Raw genomic sequence first — 20,798 nt, 5'->3', positions numbered from 1 at the left:
TCAGACAGTCAGACTAATGCCTGTCACTCTGTCAGTTAGTACTGGACCAAACACATGCACCCGAAGCAGGGCCCTTAGCTGGGAGGGAGATGAAGAAGGGACCCCTTAGCTGAGGGAGATGAAGCAGGGGCCCCTTAGCCGAGGGGTTATTAATGAGATTACACCTTTTCATAGATTTCATAGATATCTTCATAGACTTATTTGACAGCAACTATCATCAGTGTTGTGTTGGATTCATTTTAATGTGTATTTAACCACTTGAAACCTCATCATTACTTGATCTGCTCCTTTTCCCCCCTCTACAGTACACCATACCTCTTTGTCGAAAATAGCAGATCTAGAAGGTCACAACAGGAATGTTGTATCTCTGAGGGGTCCCGGACCCCCTGTTGAAGAGCCCCTAGGGACCCCCTGTTGAAAAGACCCCCTATGTTGAAGACCCCTTAAGTATAGAGCAAAATAATCTGAAGCTGTTCGTCTGGTTTTGTCAGGACTCGTGACACGAGGAAATAAAAAAAGCTGTTAGAGCCGTTTACCCAGTGTACACACAGCACACACACACACACACACACACACACACACACACACACACACACACACACACACACACACACACACACACACACACACACACACACACACACACACACACACACACACACACACACACACACACACACACACACACACACACACACACGCACACACACACACACACCTCCTCATGCTTGCTGACGTGTTTAGCCTCTCTGTGTACATATGATGATGAAGCAGCAGCAGCAACAGTACTTACGTTGGTATCAGACAATTTTGAAACTCTAACATCTGTCTGTGTGTCTCTATATCTCATCACATTCAGGATGGATCTGCATGCTGCCTCCTCCGGGACTCTGGTAGGCCTGTCACAATAATACTATGTACAATGTAGGCATTTTAGCACACGCTCTTAATCCAGAGCCACTGACAGCAACACGAGGTAATTAATCAAATGCATGGAAATAGTCATCTAGGATCATAGGTAAACCAACTAATCGCAATTACTTTTCCTTGATCATAATCATGTCCATGTTGAAAAATGTTCATATGTCAAACAAGCGGGAATAGCAAGTTAACAATAATGTTATTTTCTTATTTAAGTCATTAAATAAATAAGTCTGTTATTTCTTTTGATATTTAGCTCATTTATCATATCTGCACCTTGTGTAACTTCAAAGCATATAAAAAGCCAAGCTCATTTTTATTCATAATGTTCCAATGTTCAATGACAAAAACAAACAAACAAACGCAATTATTTGTGTGACAATTAATTGTCATGTAAAATGTAATGATCATGAGACTACATTTCTGTAAAAAACATCTGATATTTTCAAAAGATTCTTTATGCATTTTGAAATGGTGTGAAAGTTAACAGGACATGCTGCACAATGACTTGCACGTTTGGTACTTTAAGTAAACGTTGTAAAGTAAACGTTGAGGCCTTTGTGCTTTCACTCAAGTAAATTCAAGTAAACTTCTACATTGCAGTGCCGCTGATACTTAAGTAAGTACTTTTCCCACCATGTGGTGCCAACCCTTTTAGATGCTGGTGTGCTGCCTGTGCATGGCCGTGCTGGGTGAGGAGGAGGCCCGATCGGACCAGAGTCAGTCCCAGAGCAGCTCCACCTCCTCGGCGCTGAAGAGGAGTTACTACGAGACGCTGGACATCCAGCGGACCGCGTCCGACAAGGAGGTGAAACGGGCCTTCCGTAAGCTGGCCATGAAATACCACCCCGACAAGAACAAGAGTCCCGACGCCGAGAAGACCTTCCGGGAGATGGCTGAAGGTAAAGGGGTTAAAATAGATCTGATATTATGACCTGTTGTAAGTGGTTAATGAGGTTAGGTACGATTCTCAAATCAGGGTGTCAGGTACACTCAAAGTTTTGTGTTTCGGGCCGAGCTACACCAAAGATTGTGCGTGTGATGCATGTACAGTCCAATACTTCAACTTCCATTTCTGTTGGCCTTGCCATTAGGCCGATATAGGGGGCAGTTGAAATGTATTTTTTGGGGGTAGTAATTTCTTTTTTTTACAGAATCTTAGGCTCTGCCTGGCCCAGCCTGGCCGGAAAGGGCCAGGTTGGGTCAGGTAGGGTAGGGTCAGCTTCGTTTTTTTTGTTGGGGGGGAGTGACACGCAGCAAGGATGTCGGGATCGGGACTTGAACCCGTGGCATGCTGTCAGGCTACATCGGAGCCTATAGTGCCCGGACCTCTAGGCCAGAAGTCTGGGCCGGCTTCGGGCAGAATTTGAGAACTCTAGTCTTATCCAACAAGAAGCAGAAGTATAAATGTAGTGGCTAATTTACACCAACAATAACATCTCAAAAAGCCACTAAGGCACCAGGCAGCGAATCTTAACGCAGTTCATGAATGAGTTCATTGTGAATTTGTCCAGTCATGGCAGCAAAGTTTTGTGGTGTTTATTTCAGCTTCTCCAGACATACAGCAGAAAAGCTGTTGAAATGTTTTCTAGGCTCTGCCCTGACCTGCTGGTACCCTCCCGGAATACCAAACGACTCGCCCCTTTACCAACTCGCCCCCGCAAAATGTTTTAATGTAACAGTTGTAACAATGTTAACAGTTAATTTAGTCTTTCCCTCCCTCTCTGAAATCTGGAATTATCTTGTATACAGATTTATTTGATTGCATAGTAGTCGATCTCTATACTCTGTAAAATTAAGAAAGAATAACATGACTGCTTAATTAAGTTAATTTAGGACCTTCGAGCAGTTAATTTCGTTTTAATTAAACACATTTCTTCCATGTAGCCCATGTTTCGTAATGGGATCATCATGCTATTATGCCCATGGATATACAGAGTGAACTTAACAATGATAAATTAATATGATAATACCTTTTTATATAATCACCAACATGAATTATGCTTGTTATTTACAGCTAGTTAGAGTAGTGGAGCGAGATGGAAAAGGGGCGACCGTACCTGTTACCCCCTCCCAGTGCTCACTGATTGCCTCTTCTCATTCTCAGCTGTGCCCCTAAAATGCCCATCACCTTCAAAATAAAAGCATTAGCTGTAACACAAATCTACTTATGCAAAACAAAACCAAATAGCTGCAAGCAGTTCTTGAGCGATTCCCACGACCTCTACCTCTACCTGAACTTTTTGGAAAATGACAGCACAGAACTGCCAAAAATGGCAATGCCCGTACAAAAACAATAAGGGGTCTTCCTTCACCCCTTCGTGCTTGACCCCTAATAATACATTAATTAAATATACAGAAAATAAAATCCTGAATATCTCCCACAATAAATAATAAGTCCATTTCTCCCTCAGCTTACGGAGTCCTGTCCAACAAGGACAAGAGGAGGCTGTACGACCAACTGGGCCACGAGGCTTACCTGAAGAACGAAGACGAGTTCGGAGGAGGTTCCGACAACGACCACCACCATCACGACTTCTTCGACTTCAGCTTCGACGAGCTGTTCGGCGACATGTTCACGTTCGACGGCCCGGACGAGGGGGAGGAGGGGCCCTTCTGGGGCCAGGGGCCGGAGGCGGGGCACTGGATTTTTCCTCAACCTCTGGGAGGGGGAGGGGCTGCCGCCGACGAGGGGGAGGATTTTTGGGGGTCAGATTTCCATGACCCTGCAGGTCATCAGGGTCACTGGTTCGGGGACCAGCAGCAGGACAGCCAGCAGGAGTACTGTTGGAACGCACCACAACCCGACGGCAGCACCGTTAGGATGTGTAGCGGAGGCTGAAGCCAAGGTCCAATTCTCCAAATCTCGGCCACTCGCTCACTCACGCTCGATTACTCCAGCATGGGGATGTTATGGTGAAATTGGTGACCTGCCAACATTTTTGCCCACCTCGTCACATAACATACATGGAGGTCTTTAAATACGTGGCCTGAATACCGCTAAATAATAACAAACATGTGCATGATTTACATTCGGACACTAACATTATGTGATTGTCTACACGTTTGTCACATATTTCATCAGGTCACCAATTTCACCGTAACACCGACAGTGAGCAGTGAGCGAGTGGCCGAGATTTTGGGTATTGGTATGGAATTTGGCTAAACGCTATCAGACTGATGGCAGCACCGTCCTGAAGTGTGACTGAAGCCGACGTCATTTCTCTGTTGAAAAGTCTGTCGGCTGTGATGTTTGTTGGTTTATAATAATAATAAAGTCTCTCCTCTACATATTTCCCCCCACTGTGTGTGTGTGTGTGTGTGTGTGTGTGTGTGTGTGTGTGTGCGCGCACGTGCGTGTGGCAGATCTGTAAACCATTTACAGATTAATTTATTTTAGTGATTATCTTAATGATAACCTTCCGTCCAGGGGGACCCCAGGTAAATGTGTTAATACAGCATCACAATCAGTTTAAACACTTTATCCATATTCTATACGTTGGCTATTCAAAAACAGCACATCTACAAATCTTGTACATCAACTACTTTTGAATAATAATTAAAAAAAAGGTCCACTGCTGCTTTAATGACATGTTTAACCCTTAGCTTAAAGTATCTATCGGTCAGGGGGCGTGTCCTATACTGTAGATACTCTGTCACTCAGTAACGCATGCTTTCCTCTGCTCTGCTGTTTCCTCTGTGCTGCAGCGCCTTCTGTTGTTTCCTCTGTGCCAGCACTTTAGTTTACACACTACTTTATATCCTCTCTCTCTCTCTCTCTCTCTCTCTCTCTACACACACACACACACACCCACACACCCACACACACACACACAGCACCGGTGTGCACTTTGACCCTGAAGGATATCCTGTGCCTTCTCAGCATGTTATGACAGTGTTAGTGCAGTCACTATAGGAGACAGTTATGCTAGCACTTAGGCCAGTGTTACTGTAGTTGTAGTGCCTTTAGAAGACACACACCTCTATAGTCTAGACAGTTACTGTAGCCTCTATAGAAGAACACAGACCTCTATAGTCTAGACTCTAGAGTGACAGTTACTGTAGCCTCTATAGAAGAACACAGACCTCTTGGAGTCTTCTTTCAGGTTTCAGATTTCAACATAAAAGGACAACAACACTTCCTAGTAGCACCACAGCAGGTCTCACACTGCATGTTTCACCATGATGGTAAGTGCCTAAAAAGTTCTGTGCAGCTTCTGATTGTCATGTGATGTGACACGCGGTGTGCAGAGTACAGCATAGTACACACACACACACTCACACACACACACACACACACACACACACACACACACACACACACACACACACACACACACACACACACACACACACACAGAGAGAGAGAGAGAGACTATACTTTTGCAGTGTTACAGTTACAGTATGATGACATATTCAGTGGTGATTTCACTGCTGTTCTCACTGCATGGTTGCAATGGTGTTATGTACAGTATATGACATACAGGAAGAGTGGGCACTTCAATGTAAAATTGCCTGTTGTGTCCAGAATGTAAAAAAATATATATTTTAATGTAAAGTAAACATGATTAGAACATGCACGGTACATCATTATCAGACCTAAATTGTTTATGCCCCAAAATGAATAGTTTTTTTTAGCAATCGTAGAAATATTAGACCTTAACCAGTGATATGTTCAATTAAGCATGTTGTAATTTTCCAATAACGTCATGTTGACTCACACTCTTCCTTAGTGCCCACTCTTCCTGTTACCGATATGAATTAAAATTGGTTTGTTAAACCCATTCAGGACGGGAACCCCTTTTGGTGTTTTAAGCATACAGTATATGGTATACTTTAGCTATTGGAAAATAGCAGATCTGCAAGCTCATAGTGCGGCACCGAGCGCCGCGCTACGAGGTTGTAGATCTCCTTTTTTATCTTGAAAATGTGGCGCAAATCTTTTAATATATATTATTTCAGAGCGATCGTTTTTAACTCAAATCTTTGCTTCTGGGGGTTCCTGGAATAACATATTTTCAGATGGGGGTCGGTGGGCAATTACATATAATTTTGGGGTCCTTGACATATTGAGCACCACTGATATAGAAACATAGGTATTTCAGAAAACTAGTGTCAGGATTTAGAAGACATTTTTTAAATTTCAGGCCTAAATGGGTTAAAAAAAGAAAAAAGCCCTCTGCAGATTTGGTCAGTTGAGATTGGATTTCCATCCCTAGTGAGGGACCAATCAGGGGCCAGGAAATAGCGCCCCTCCTATGCCCAGCTTTGTGGGTCTGTGTGAACACAAACATTTACACAATAGTGGACACATTTCTATGACTATTAGTCAACTAAGAACTTGTTTAGTCGAGGATTCTCAGTCCCGCAGGCCGCTACTGATGCAAATGTATCCATGAATGTAGCGTTATAGTTTAATAGGTGCCTATAGCTTAATACTATTTGTAGTTTAATTCATTAGGTGACTGTAGCTTTTAATACTATACTAGTTTAATTAATAGGTGGCTGTAATTTCTTTTAGGATGAGGATCAGGAAGTGACATCATCATCCTCGCTGGATGTCAGCTGTCACAACATCAAAGTGACAGAAGTGTCCATAGATGGAGATACTCTGAACTTCATCATCGTTTCTCAGAAGGTGAAGCTGATTGATTGATTTATTGATTGATTAAAAGCATGGTTTAGTTTATACTCCTTTCAAGCTGTTAAATGAATGTAGCAGTAAAAATGTTATTATGACTAGAACTAGAATATGTTTTTAAATAATACGATCACACTTTCACTGATCCCCAGCCATGTTGAAATATTAAAGAAGAGTACCTCAAATTGCCATGTATTGCTGTACTTTAATATATTTTGATGGAATATATTATATTACATGGGGTCAAATACAGGGGTTGTTTCACTTGTTTGACAAAAGTTGGATTTCGTGGTCTAGGGTTAAACGCATGTATTCATTATTATTATTAGGCATTGCATCACTTATTTCTCATAATAATTTGTGTGTGTGTGTGTGTGTGTGTGTGTGTGTGTGTGTGTGCGCTCCAGCTCTCAGGGACCGGGGAGTACCATGTGGTCAGGACCTACGAGGACTTTGATTGGCTGCAACATCAACTCTTCTCTGAAGACGAAACGCCTGAGATACAAGGAATTATTGTTAGTAGAGGCTTTTAATCTGAAACACATAGAGGTTTTTAATCTGAAATCTAGAGGTTTTTAATCTGAAATACAGCTCATGTACATAACGCCTAACGGTGGATTTTCCATACAGCTGCAATGTTGATGAGTTTAACGTTGTTTAATACAATCAGATAGGACTTTTCCGTTTGGATGAATGGGCTGTCAGGCCAGGAAGTAAGTTTTTTTTAATATAACTTCCGAAATTGCGGAAATTGAAAATTGCGGAAATTGCGGAAATTGGAAATTGCGGCAATTGGAAATTGCGGAAATTGAAAATTGCGGAAATTGGAAATTGCGGAAATTAGAAATTGCGGAAATTAGAAATTGCGGAAATTGGAAATTGCGGAAATTGGAAATTGCGGAAATTGCTCATGTCATGTATCCCCTATCCTTTACATGGGCTACTGGCCACATGTGGCCCCCACCTAGCTTCTTAATTTGGATCTCAAAGTGCACCAGATTGAAGCATTTTCATGGCAAATTTACAAATTTTTCTGGACCCCGGGTAGGCTTGCGCCCCCCCGGACCCCCCCCGGCGTGGCAAAGCAGGAGGGGGGGGGCTCAGAAAAATATGTTGCCTAGGGCCTCAAAAGGCCTAGAACCGGCACTGCTTCCGGGTACGATGAAGTCACGCACATGTATTTTTGTTTTTTTTCCAGTTTCCACCACTTCCTGCAAAGGCTCAGGTGAATGCATCTGCTAAGGCTATGAAGCAGCTTGGTATGTAATAATTATATAATATGTATGTACTACATATACTCTATGTAGGTACTAATTTTACTCTATGTATGTACTAGGGCTGTACTAGGCTCCTGATGTGCTGGTTGGTGCCTTGCATGGTTTCCTCTGCCATCGGTGTATGAGTGAATCGGTGAATGTAATCTATGTAAAGTGCCTTGGATGAAGGCGCTATATAAATGCACCATTTACCATTTACTATAATTATATAATATACTCTAGTATGTACTAATTATATACATATATTCTATGTCAGGGGTGTCCAAACCTTTTTCAAAGGGGGGCATATTAGAAAATATTAGAACACCCAAGGGGCCAACTACATATATGTACATTAGGATTTAAACGATTCTATTTAACTATCATCATCAATATTTAATATCAATGGTCTTTTTTTTGTCAGGTTTGTGCTGTGAACAAAACGTGTACAGTAAAGTAATGTCACATTACCAAATGTAACCAAGCAAGCAACTTGGTACAAAAAAAGAAAAGATACAAGGAACAAGGAACACTGACAAAATTATACTCTCGGAAATGGTTAAAATGGGTAAAAATAAAAATGTTTCAATACATTTAAGTGTAAACACTGTAAAGCACTTTGTAACTATGTCCAGAAAGGTGCTATATAAATAAATTCATTATCATTATCATACTGTTCATAATACAATTCAGGTATGAAGCTGCGGGCTGTATAAAATTGCGGACCACACTTTGGACACAGCTGAGCTGCTCTGTAGTTACTAATTATAAACATATACTCCATGTAGGTACTAATCATATAAATATACTCTATGTAGGTACTAATACTCTATCTACAGTAGCCGTACTAATTATATACATGTACTCTATGTAGGTAGGTACTAATTATATAGGCCTACATATACCCTTTTTCTTTCTAAATGACAGGAGATAGATTAAAATAACTATAGAGTAGGCTAGTTAACCATATGAACCCTAGCGTCCGTATTCTGTGAGCAAACATTTGGCAAAAAATTGCCGATCTACAAGCTCACAGCTAATGCAATGCGACGGTGTTGTGAGCTTGTAGAGTGGCCTTATGGTCAGGGTTAGTGCAATCTGAGAACCCATCGACCATCGTCAAACAATAAAGGAAAAACAGCGCCCTCTTTACCTTGAATTTGTCAAGAGTCTGTCTTGAGAGGTTAGTGTGATGTAATATTTATAAATACTGTCTTCTGTACAGTACTGTAGGCATCCTGGCTTTCGGGTTAGTATTCTCGTGTCTTCTTGTCTTGTAGGCATCCTGGCTTTAGGGCAGGACTGGCAGCCATACTGTCTGGCTCTGGAGAAATACCTCCACCTGGTGGCCACACACAGAACACTCAGCAAAAACAAAGCTCTGGAGATCTTCCTTACAAGTTCAGAGGTCAGTGAATAAACACACTTCACTTCATATAAGCCAAATTCCAATCCCCCAAATCTCGGCCCCTCCCTCACTCACTCACACTCGGTCACTCCAGCGTGGCGAATTATGGTGAAATTGGTGACCTGCCGAATTATGTTACCATCTTGTGGACTTCACACAACTTACATGGAGGTCTTTAAATATGTGGCCTGAATACCGTTAGGTTGAACTCTACTAAACAAGCTCCAATGATTTGCATTCAGACATTATGGACGTCTACACGATGTTCACATATTATTTCAGCAGGTCACCAATTTCACCGTAACACCACCATGCTGGAGTGAGTGAGTGAGTGAGACTTTGGGCATTGGAATTTGGCTTTAGAGATCAAGGGCAGTATTTTGCGTGTCTTAAGTACCAGGTCTTATTCCCTAACTTGAGTAAACTAAAGACCTGGAGGCGTGATCAATGCTCTTTCGCCACTCAGAATAGCCAAATGGCATTGATCACGCCTCCAGGTCTTTAGTTTACTCAAGTTAGGGAATAAGACCTGGTACTTAAGACACGCAAAATACAGCCCCAAGGGCCCTATCATGTGCCACGCCTTACACCTTATCCCTAAACATATTTGCCATGTATTACTATTTTATAGTAGAATACAACTTCTGAACTTTGTTGTTTTATGAGAGTAGAGAGATACAACTCTTACTGTAGTTTCAGATATAAGGTTTTTTATGGTTGTGGTAATAAACCAGTCATGACAGACAGCATCTGGCTAAATGGAAAGACACATGACAGCTTTACTATGCTAGGCTAGTAATCACTAGGAAAATAACACTTAAATCAAATGTATTGAAACTCCATAAAACAGCCTAAATGGTTCATCATAGGACTAGGACAGCGGAAGAGAGCAGCAACACACACAACAGAACAAACATTAAACAACTCTGGACAACTGGACCTAGACAAGTTTTCTATTGTTACAAATGGACCTAGAAAAAGTCTTCTATTGTTACAACTGTGTGTGTAAAGTGTTAAATTATTCAATCAATCAATCAATCCCCAGCCTCCTGGACGTCAGAACGCAAAGAAAGGAATCTTCAACCGACTGAGTTTGGCCATGGAAGGCATGAGGAAGGAAGGACATAAGGTAAGAAGGAAGGACACAGATTGTGTCCTTACATTACATGCGCTCACACTCACACTCTCTCACACACACACACACACACACACACACACACACACACACACACACACACACACACACTTTTGTATGTAATCATTGTGTATTAATATGTAATCATTGTATGTGAAGGATGTTGACGAGTTCTTCCAAACGGAACGTGATCACAACCTGACTCTGATCGGTTGTACCAAGACAGCAGCTGAGGTGAGTTATTGATTAATTAATTTATTAATTGAATACTTTATTAGTCAGAATTGTAAACAGCACGTGGTACAGTAACTGCAGTTTCTATAACTGTTTGTTTTTCTTATTTTTAATTTTATTAAAATGTTCTTATTCAATATTTCTCTTGTAGAGATTCATGGATGTGGTGCTGACAGAGCAAAGTAAGAATCAATACACACACAAACACACACACACACACACACACACACACACACACACACACACACACACACACACACCCCAGGCAGGGATGGTCATAGACATAATGTAGGCAACGTAGACAAAAAAGGTATGTGTGTGTGTGTGTGTGTGTGCGTGTGTGTTCTTCAGAAACAGCAGTGGCTTGTGGACACCTCTCTGCTTCTCTGCAGCTGCTTGTGGAACCAGGAGAGGAACCCAACAAACAGGCCTTCTCCAAGTGAGACTAACACTTTACTACACTTTACTAACTCTAACACTACCAGTAAGACAACATCTAACACTTTACTAATCCAACACAGAAACAGAATGTGTGGAGAGTAACACAGAATGTGTGGAGAGTAACACAGAATGTGTTGAGGAGGGTAACACAGAATGCGTTGAGCGTTGACTGACAGCATGTTTCTCTTACAGGATCTGCGTGAAGGTTTCAGAAGTCATCGACTCCATGAGGGTAAAATGTTCACTTCAAACGCAGCTTCACAGCAGTCATTTTGACATGGAGTGGTAGGACTAGGAGGTGATACTAAAGGAGTAGCTCAAGTGGTGTGTGTGTGTGTGTGTGTGTGTGTGTGTGTGTGTGTGTGTGTAGAAGAACATTGCGAGCGTTGCGGACAATGATGTGAACACCCTGGGTCTGGGACTGGATCTGGACTCTCGCTACCAGGAAGCAGAGAAGGTCTGTATTCTCACATCTTAGTTTTTCTTTCTATAATTGCTTTCCTACGATTTTGCAACCCAAGTGTTAATTATCTAATTGTAATCCTGGGCGCTACACTTCCTCTGCCAACCTGGGGGGGGGGGCAGCGGACTGACCTCATGCTTCCTTCTATGCATGAGGAGTCTAAGCTGCTTCTTTTCACCTGACAGAGGGGAGTTTAACTGGCCGGACGTAACGCGTGGAAGGAACACATTATTCCGACCAGTTCAGTTCCCCTCCATCAGGCGCCCCGGCCATTTATACCATGAGGTCGCTGGAACAACATATTTTGAAATGTTGGTCCGCGGCCAAATACAGATAATTCTGGGGGTCCTTGACATGAAAAAGGTTGAGCACCACTGACATAGAAACATAGGTTTTACAGAAAACTGTCATGATTTAGAAGACATTTGTAGAATCTGTTCTCATGGTCTATTTTTTTTAGAGAAACCTGGAACCCCCACTCCACTTTGAGAACCACTTATTTGCATTGCACAGCAGTGGTTGCCAAACTTTTCAGCACGATCGAGACCCAAATGAGAGATTAGACATTTGCCGGGGACCCAAACTAGTGAAAATAGCAGATCTACAAGCGCACAACGATACAATTTATTTCTTTCTTTCTTTTTAAATAATGGGAAAATGGGACCTTCATGACCCATACAAATTGTTTGGAAAACCATTTTTGTGGTTGACAGGAGATGCTGTTCAGGAGGACGTGTAAAATGGTGGAGTTGGAGACCGCAACCAGGACCGCTGAAAGAGCCAAGCCTGTCAAGAAGGCTGCTGTGAGTCAATCAACCAATCAACTTTATTCACGTGGACTCAAAGCAAACAGCGTAAAACACATTACTCTGCATTACAGAGTAATATTCTGTGACCTTTTAGTCACAGAATATTACTACGATCGCATCCCCGACCGATGATAATCCGAGAGACGTTCGCTGCACGTTCGCCCAAAAAATAAAATACAAATAAAACTATTATTGTCCATTTGCTTTCTTTTTGGTAATGTAACGTCCTATGTGATCATACTACAGCGTCACACTAAAGCATCCAACGTAGCAGATCTGCAAGCTTGAAATCCAGCACAAAGCAACACACTTTGAGCTTCTAGATCTGCTATTTTCTTATTTGAATGCTGAAAGGTTACAATTTTGGACATATGAGGTACAATATACAGCACTCTTCTGTGTCCGTTTGTGCACTTGTAAGACGTTCTGCTAATTGCCTATACATTGTACAGTTTATAAATTGGTGTGCTCTATGCATAACCTATACATAACATTGTATAGATTACATTAAATTGTGCTCTAAATGCATTTAGATGGAGGAGTTGAAGAAGGCTTCGGAGAAGGACTTCGATCACATCTCTGGAGTGGCCAAACTGGAGGTACACATGCACCCCCGCGTGCACGCGCACACACCACACACACACACACACACACACACACGGCAGTAAATGAGTTAACCCTGGACCCCCAAATTGACACTAATTAGCCCACGGACCCCCATTTGAAAAGATATGCCAGGGACCCGTCATAAGAGAACACTTTTACAGCTCTAGCAGTAATTCTCAACCATTTTAATCTCAAGGACCCCCAGTTTGACATGCATTAGGCTATGGATCCCCATTTAATGGCATTTCTATCTCTGGGCCTCCAATTTATTATTGTATAGATCAAAGTTAATTTGACTGAGAGTTGCAAATTGACATTTGGTTCCATTTGTACACTCTCTGAGTTACAGACCCATACAGGTCCATTTGGCTCCAAACTATCATTTAGCTGGGGACCCCCTGGAACTCCCTCAAGGACCCCTGGGGGTCCCCGGACCCCAGTTTGGGAACCACTGCTGTAGGGCATAGCAGTGGCACAGATAGAAAACCCACATAGACAGTTCAGAAAATATCTGTATTAATTATGCCTGGAACCAAGCCACCCAGGATCCTGGTGAATCATGACCATGAAACATCCCTGTGTGTGTGTGTGTGTGTGTGTGTGTGTGTGTGTGTGTGTGTGTGTGTGTGTGTGTGTGTGTGTGTGTGTGTGTGCGGCTGTGCGCGCGTGTGTGCTTTCCAGATTGCACGCTTGAAGGAAGTGCGTGTCCAGATGTTGCAGCAGACTCTGGTCCAGTGGTGTGAGAAACAGCTGGACGCTGCCAGGCAGACCGCTGAGCACTACCACCTGCACCTGGAGGCCTTCAGGGAGATGGTCTAGTGACAGTCCCTACCACCTGCACCAGGAAGCCTAGTCCCTATCACCTGCACCTGGAGGCCCTCATGCCAGGGAGATGGTCTAGTGACTAGACCATCTCCCTGGCCTGAGGGAGATGGCCTAGACTCTAGTCCCTACCACCTGCACCAGGAGGCCTAGTCCCAATCACCTGCACCTGGAGGCAATTATATGTTTATGAACTGTCAAAAAGCTCTATTCTAAGGTAGCATATACCTGAATAGACATATGATCCTGCTCATTACTGAGCACAAATGTATTATACATAAATCTTCGTGTTCAAAATGCATTTTGAGAACCCACAAATTTTCCACATGTGTGTGCGCGCGCACACACACACACACACACACACACACTTTACAGTTGTGGCCCCTGGCCTAATCTAGTTGAATAACCCTGATTTAGTCCGTACGACCTGCACCAGGAGGCCTTCAGGGAGATGGTCTACTCTATTCCCTACAACCTGCACCAGCAGGCCTATAGTCCACATTGACCACGATATTACTACAGTATGACCACATTATTGGTGATTGATTGATTGTACAGGATACGTTACAAATGAGGCTATGTGTACTGAGTGGCACAAAAAACGACTTTCTGGCCTTGACAGTCCATACATCCAAACAGAAAAGTCTGATTGTATTAAACGATGAAGAACTCACCAACATTGCAGGTGTACGGAAAGCTTGAATTATATATAATCTGCAATGCGTTTAATGAAATAAAAAATCCACCATAGACATGTTGTGACCTATACTTTCAAGAAAGTGAGTTTGTCAGTTTGGAAGCGCTTGTTTTCAGTAACGCAACGTCCTGCTGCCTCCTGCATTATGTGCAAGTTTGGTTGCTCCAATCTGCACCACTGCAACACATGTCCGTCATGAGAATATATAGGCACAAAAAAAGAAAGAAAGGAAAAACACTAAATTGCACACATTGTATATGGGGCACTACAAAAGTGTTACAGCAGTGGTTAATAGCTCAAATGGCCATAACTTTGGTGACCATTGCTCAGAAGCACAGCATAGGACTGTAGTCCTATGCTATAGGAAAACTTCTATGGCATACTTCTGTATGTCTTTGTCACGAGTCAACTGCAATACAAGCATTTATGCTTGTTTGCTGCTGGAAAGTGACTGTGCTGCAGGCTATTGACCATGCAGGCCCCTCAAATATTTCCAAAACCAGCCAGTTTAACCATTTCATAACCAAGTTCACAAAATTACAATATTTTCCTCTGAAATGTAGTTTTGTAAAAGTATTGGAAATTGGATAGGTCTATACTCTATTTCTCTGTCTGTAACGAGTAAAATAATTTCCTGGAATTTATAAATAAACTATATAGTGAGTCAATCTTGAAAGTCGCTGTCAACCCTTTTCACATCTAGGTCCATTATTTATTCGGCATTTGAGCCACGGCCCACCATGGCCTCTTTAGCTTGGCCTTACATGGAGGATGGAAATGTAAGCTGTATGTACAGCACAACATAGGGGTGACAGGTCAACGCAGTCCTGGGATGTGAGCTGCATATCAGAGATGTTAAATTATTAAAGATAAACCATCCATTAGAGGCGAAATGGTACACAGATCCTACAAATGGTAGCTCCTAAGTCAGGAGTTTCAGGCCGTGATGCCCCAAAATAATCATATTTGAACTGGGGACCCCCCAAAAATTGGGGGGGTCCCCAATTTTCCCTGAAATGGGGACCTGACAAACACTTGGACATGTAGGAGTTGAGTCATTCGATGTAGTTTGAAAATCGGTTCCACAGATAAATATTGTAAAAATAGACCATCTACAAGCTCACAACGTAGATAGTCTATTTTCACAATGCCGCTTTCTTATATTATTTGACAATTTGGTCAATGTTTGACCAATTATTTTATAGTATCGATTGTTCATTACTTTTGATGCAGTAACGGGCTGTGTTGTTTTTTTATTCTCTCTATTTTTTTTGTCTTAAAAGTCACTTAACTGTCATTTGGGGACCCAGGAAAAAATCATATGGGGATCCCTTGGATTGAGAAACACTGTCCTAAGTGGCGACCGTCTGAAGTGTGTTTTGCTGGGACAGAGAAAGGTCGATAAGTCGATTTTCTCCTGATTTGTCTCTGAGAAAAGCCATTTTAGTGTAAAAGTCTCGGGAAGACCATGTGTCTTTAATTTGTGGCGATCGGGTCCAACATATAGTCCAGTGACCATGTGGGGCTAAAAAGAATGGTTCAGAAGGTGTTCACGTTCACCCTTTCATTGGAAATAACAGACCTGAACCTGCTTCCAGTCTCCTAAAAATATGTGGCCACCTACTTCACGCAGATATGGGAAGTAAACCAGAGATGGCACGTCTTTTTATTTTGTTTCTGTCTTGGGCTGCACATTGCATAGCCTGGCAGCAGCCAGGTCGATATGGTCCTGGGATGTGAGCTGCATGTAGTATAACCTGTGTTGCGTGACAGGTCTAGGGTACGTCTGGCACGTGAGTTGCATTGTGAAAGATACCCGACCTCCATACTACTGGCTGACACACACACACACACACACACACACACACACACACACACACACACACACACACACACACACACACACACACACACACACACACACACACACACACACACACACACACACACACACACACACACACACACACACACACACACACACACACACACACACACGTAAAGATTATTCTTTCAAAATAGTCGTATTGCGGTTCTGTTTATTTAAATAATCCCATTCATTGATTGCAACCACATTATCTGGTCTTCACTCAGAGCTGTTGTGAATACAGAAACCTGTACTTCTTATCAATAGATTGTAGATCTGCTATGTGGAGCTTGTACTTTTAGTTTTGGTAATTGAAGTACATTTTAATGCCAATACTTTTGTACATTTACATTTTGAATTCCGGACTTTTACTTGTAATTTCTTCATTGCACTATTGATACTTTTACTTAAGTAAAAAAAAAAGTAGTACTTTTTCCACCACTGGAGGTAACAATACACCTGACGTTTAAGCGTGATAATGAAACAGAGAAGCTGCTCAGAGGAGGTACTGTATAGACCCAGTGTGAGAATAACTAACAGAGGTCGTACGCTGACCGAAAGGCTGACCTGAACAGCTGAGGCCAACACACCGCTAATTGTTAATTAAGGCCCGGCTGATGAGAAAGAGCTCAAGTGTAAATTGAACGTGTCAGTTTAAGAGAAGCACTCGCAACAACTTTAAACCCTAGCTGGCCTGCTGCACACAAAAAGAAAAATAATCTGCGTTATTTTTAAAACTTTGACAGAGCACTCTGGCAGCTCGGAATGGTTAGTTATTATTCAAAGTTTAATTAAACTTCTGATGTTGTTGGTAATATGACGGGGAAAGAAGGGGAATTTACAATCAAGGAGGAAGGAGGAGGATGTAATTAATGGCAGACAAAGAGGAAAAGTCTGTACTGATGTATCCAAGCGTGTGTGTGCCGTTTTTGAGTAACTTTTCCAACACTGCCAGGAACATTAATAAAAACCCTAGACTTAGTAAACTGGACCTGAGTTGGCTGGACCTATCTCTGTTTACCGTTTACACACCAAATCTCTTCGCCAAAAAAAACCAAGCTATTTTTTTGGGCCAGAATATGGATGCTGGGAGGTTTCAAGTGGTTGCCACCCAGTATGTACACACGCCCGCCCCGTCCCGCCCCCACCCATAGTACCCCCCGGTCTAGTCTAGCCTTTGCCCGTTCCTGTGGCTTGGGGGCAGGACTGCGGTAGGTTCAGGGTGATGTCCTTGAGACTGTCCCTCTCCTCTCTGATGTCTCTGATGTCCTGCTCCAGGGCGCCCAGGCGGCTCTGCTGCTCCTTGGCCGCCAGGCGCAGCTTCTGGATCTTCCAGCCCAGCCCGGGACTCTCCACGCTGCCGCGGAGCATGGTCAGCCGGCGCTCCGTCTCGTTCAGCACGCGGTCAAAGCGCTCCAGGGGCACCGTCTCATCTGGGGACGGGCCACAGGAAGAGAGGATAGTGTTGATTTCGTCGGCGAAAATTTTTTGTGTCGACTACCTTTTTTGACTGAGGAAAACTAAATGGAAACTAAATGAAAACTAAGCTATGACGACTAAGACTAAATATATTGACAATTTCGTCAACAAATAAAAACTAAAATGTTAAGGACGACTGTGGCGACTGTGGCTCAAGAGGTAGAGCAGGTCCTCCAATGATCCATGGGTCGGCGGTTCGAATCCCGGCTCCTCCTGTCTACATGTCAAAGTGTCCTTGGGCAAGACACTGAACCCCAAATTGCTCCCGATGTGCTGGTTGGTACCTTGCATGGCTTCCGCCGCAATCGGTGTATGAATGTGTGTGTGAATGTGTGAATGTAATGCACAATCTATGTAAAGCACGTTGGATAAAAGGCGCTATATAAATGCACCATTTACCATTTAGGGACTAGTGGACAAGAGATTCATATAAGTCATTTTACACTTGGTTGCATGCTGAAATACATAGCCGATCTAGAAGCTCACAACACGTTGCAGTGCGGCACATTGTGAGCTTGTAGATCGGACTATTTTCAGCAAGTGTAAAATCAGCCATTACGACGGCATCAAGGCCCACCAAAATAAATTGGCGCTTGGAGGGGCTAGCGCTGCTCATACAAACTGCTTTGATGTGGTGGTGTGAGAATGTAGATAAAAGCTTTGCAACAATATAGTGTGATCAGCCAGATCTTTGTTAAGGTCACTATGATTAGAAATGCTTAGAGAAACTCACATCACTCAAATCAATAGACAGTATAAACATTACGCAGCCTATATTGATTTGATCATTATGATCACAAGCAGAGTAACCTTTTGACTGCTAAAGATGAAAGTTGCTTCCCTTTTACAGCACATTAATAAGCGTTGGAAATTATTCATCATTGGAACTTGTATGATTGCATCGGCAAATTCTACACTCTGCTGTATTATTTCAACCCACTTGGATTGTAAGACAAGTACAGGCTTCTGGGACCGATTAACTGGTGACATTTTGGCCTTTTCACGCTGAAACATGACCATGGGGATGAAACAGTGGCGCAGGGATTTCCATACTAAATGAGGCATTGAAAGAGGAGCAGAGACTCTTTATTGCATGGGTTGACATTTTAGGCTTCACTAATAAGGACCCTTTATGAGTTTAAGAGAGGGAGGAGACTGAGAAAACACACCATGAAAAATCCTCCAGGGGCTCTAACCTCTCAAGGTTTTGACCACGGACCCACATCTGATTTGTTTTATTCTGGACCTCCAGAAGATATATCAAAATTACTCGACAATGTAAATGTTTTTCAAATATTTCCAAAATACCGGTAGTACAGTATATCTACAAGCTCACAGAGAGTCATGATGCCATGATGCGAGTTTGCAGATCTGCTATTTTTTAATAGCCAACATATAAATCCATGAAGTGGTTCAAATTATTGTCTCTTTTAATTTAAAAAAAGTCTGGGGTCGCAAGGTTAGGGTATCATGTGGCTAAGAAAACGGTACCTACCTATCTTATTGATGAGCTCAGTCAGTGTATTAGAATAGGCTTCTAAACGGAGTTTGGCAGCTTCCATGTCCTCCTTCACGCTGCTCAGGGACACGTCGGGCTGTTGGGGAGAAGACACAAATGTCCAGTTAGACATCATCTGACAGATTGTATGCAGCTTTGCGTCTGTGAATTATCTCCTTACTAGTGGCACTCCTGCAATGCCTGGAACTGGAAAACAACAAAGGGAGCAGAAATCAGCATGCGTAGCAGCTAGCGTACCTCAGAGGTGGTGTGGGTGTGTGCGTACCTCAGAGGTGGTGTGGGTGAGTGCGTGGGCCTTGGTCCGGTCCTCCTGTTCAGCCAGCTGCTGGAGAGTCTGCTCCACCTGGGAGCGGAGCTGACCGGACGCTGTCCTGGTGAGCTTGGCTTGAGTCAGAGTTGCCTTGGAGTCCTGGACACAAACATGTAGCAGATTAGAGAGCGGTGCCCGTTGGACGGTTGGAGCCTCTAGAGCGGTGCCCGTTGGGCACTGGCCTACTTGGAACGATGTAAGTTGGCAATGAATGCCCTACTCAGAAATGATATCTGTGTCCCTTTTATGCCCGGCCATATATGGAGTTCTTTGTCAGGCATGCCCAAATATGGAGTCTATGCTGATGTTAGAATGATGTCAGAACAGACCAGCTCCATACATGGACACTGGGCAGGGGCCCTGTCCAGAGCCCGGGCAGAGGACTTTTTGGGGCGATTCTGGACAACCGTCGGTCCGACCGACTCAACACCGGGCACTGCACACCCGGCGGTGAGGTGGAACGCGTGTGTCGAATTTGAAGTCGGTGGGGCGAACGGTTCTCGAGTTATGAGGATTACAGACGTACAGAGACTTTGTGCATTTATAGTTAGATGGTGGAATGACAATTCATACGCATGCACACACACATGACCCTCTGTCTCTCTTTCTCTCTCGCGCACACACACACACACACACACACACACACACACACACACACCCCCTACCTTTGCCACAGTGTGCGCGGTGCGCTCCGCCTCCATGCTGGTGTTGCTGGAGATGCCGGTGCTCTCCAGCACTGGTGTGAGCATCTTGTCCATCTGCCTGACCTTCTTCCGGACGTCCGCCAGCACCTTCTCCTCCAGAGGCCTCTCCTTCTTCAGCGCAGTCTTGGTCTGGGCCTGGCGGCGAGGCCACTCCCTCTGCATGTCTGCATGGCGTTGAGGTGGACAGAAACGTTCCATTTAGTCATAGGGTATACTTACTTTTAGTACCCCTTTTTCAAGGGTTGGATTGGATTGGGGGTAAGTCCCTGCGACATACTAGCGTCATGTCCAGGGGGTGTACTTGTACATCAAGCTGCCTCACGCTACAGAAACAGGAGATAGGCTCCTGCCCTATGGGCCTCATGGCTCGGCAAGGCTACTTATACTTACGGGCAACGATTAACATCGTTTGAAATGTTTTACTTTTAGTCTAATTTGAATTGACTAAATATCATAAGATTCGGCAGGCAGGCTCAATAACGACTC

At 43.3% G+C, this 20,798-nt stretch overlaps 3 protein-coding genes across 5 annotated transcripts in view; 2 read left to right on the top strand and 1 right to left on the bottom strand.

Moving 5' to 3' along the window:
* Positions 1 to 769: 769 nt before the first annotated feature.
* Positions 770 to 3,763, top strand: LOC308309718 (dnaJ homolog subfamily B member 1-like; the record flags this gene model as incomplete). Its single annotated transcript, XM_080755635.1, has 3 exons — positions 770 to 893; positions 1,580 to 1,823; positions 3,336 to 3,763. The coding sequence occupies exons 1-3, from the start codon at positions 861 to 863 to the stop codon at positions 3,761 to 3,763; spliced, it is 705 nt and encodes a 234-aa protein (XP_080611761.1). The 5' UTR covers positions 770 to 860.
* A 1,056-nt stretch (positions 3,764 to 4,819) lies between these two features.
* Positions 4,820 to 14,668, top strand: LOC308309819 (sorting nexin-5). The gene is made up of 14 exons (XM_080755736.1): positions 4,820 to 5,109; positions 6,443 to 6,559; positions 6,970 to 7,077; positions 7,761 to 7,821; positions 9,099 to 9,226; positions 10,272 to 10,355; positions 10,521 to 10,595; positions 10,747 to 10,777; positions 10,947 to 11,034; positions 11,229 to 11,268; positions 11,407 to 11,493; positions 12,213 to 12,302; positions 12,842 to 12,907; positions 13,596 to 14,668. The coding sequence occupies exons 1-14, from the start codon at positions 5,104 to 5,106 to the stop codon at positions 13,731 to 13,733; spliced, it is 1,119 nt and encodes a 372-aa protein (XP_080611862.1). The 5' UTR covers positions 4,820 to 5,103; the 3' UTR covers positions 13,734 to 14,668.
* Positions 14,669 to 16,385: 1,717 nt separating this feature from the next.
* Positions 16,386 to 20,798, bottom strand: part of lamc3 (laminin, gamma 3) — a 150,597-nt gene continuing 146,184 nt past the window's right edge. For all 3 annotated transcript variants that reach the window (XM_080755309.1, XM_080755310.1, XM_080755311.1), the window contains exons 25-28: positions 20,274 to 20,476; positions 19,564 to 19,707; positions 19,275 to 19,374; positions 16,386 to 17,733 (exon numbers count right to left, since the gene is read on the bottom strand). In XM_080755309.1, coding sequence (XP_080611435.1) covers positions 17,471 to 17,733; positions 19,275 to 19,374; positions 19,564 to 19,707; positions 20,274 to 20,476 — 710 coding nt within the window. In that variant the 3' untranslated portion in view covers positions 16,386 to 17,470. The remainder of the gene's footprint in view (positions 17,734 to 19,274; positions 19,375 to 19,563; positions 19,708 to 20,273; positions 20,477 to 20,798) is intronic.

Source organism: Protomyctophum bolini (assembly GCF_963924005.1).
Source record: "Protomyctophum bolini genome assembly, chromosome: 22".
In the NCBI taxonomy this organism is placed as follows: Eukaryota; Metazoa; Chordata; class Actinopteri; order Myctophiformes; family Myctophidae; genus Protomyctophum; species Protomyctophum bolini.
This window is presented reverse-complemented; position numbering and strand designations above follow the sequence as displayed.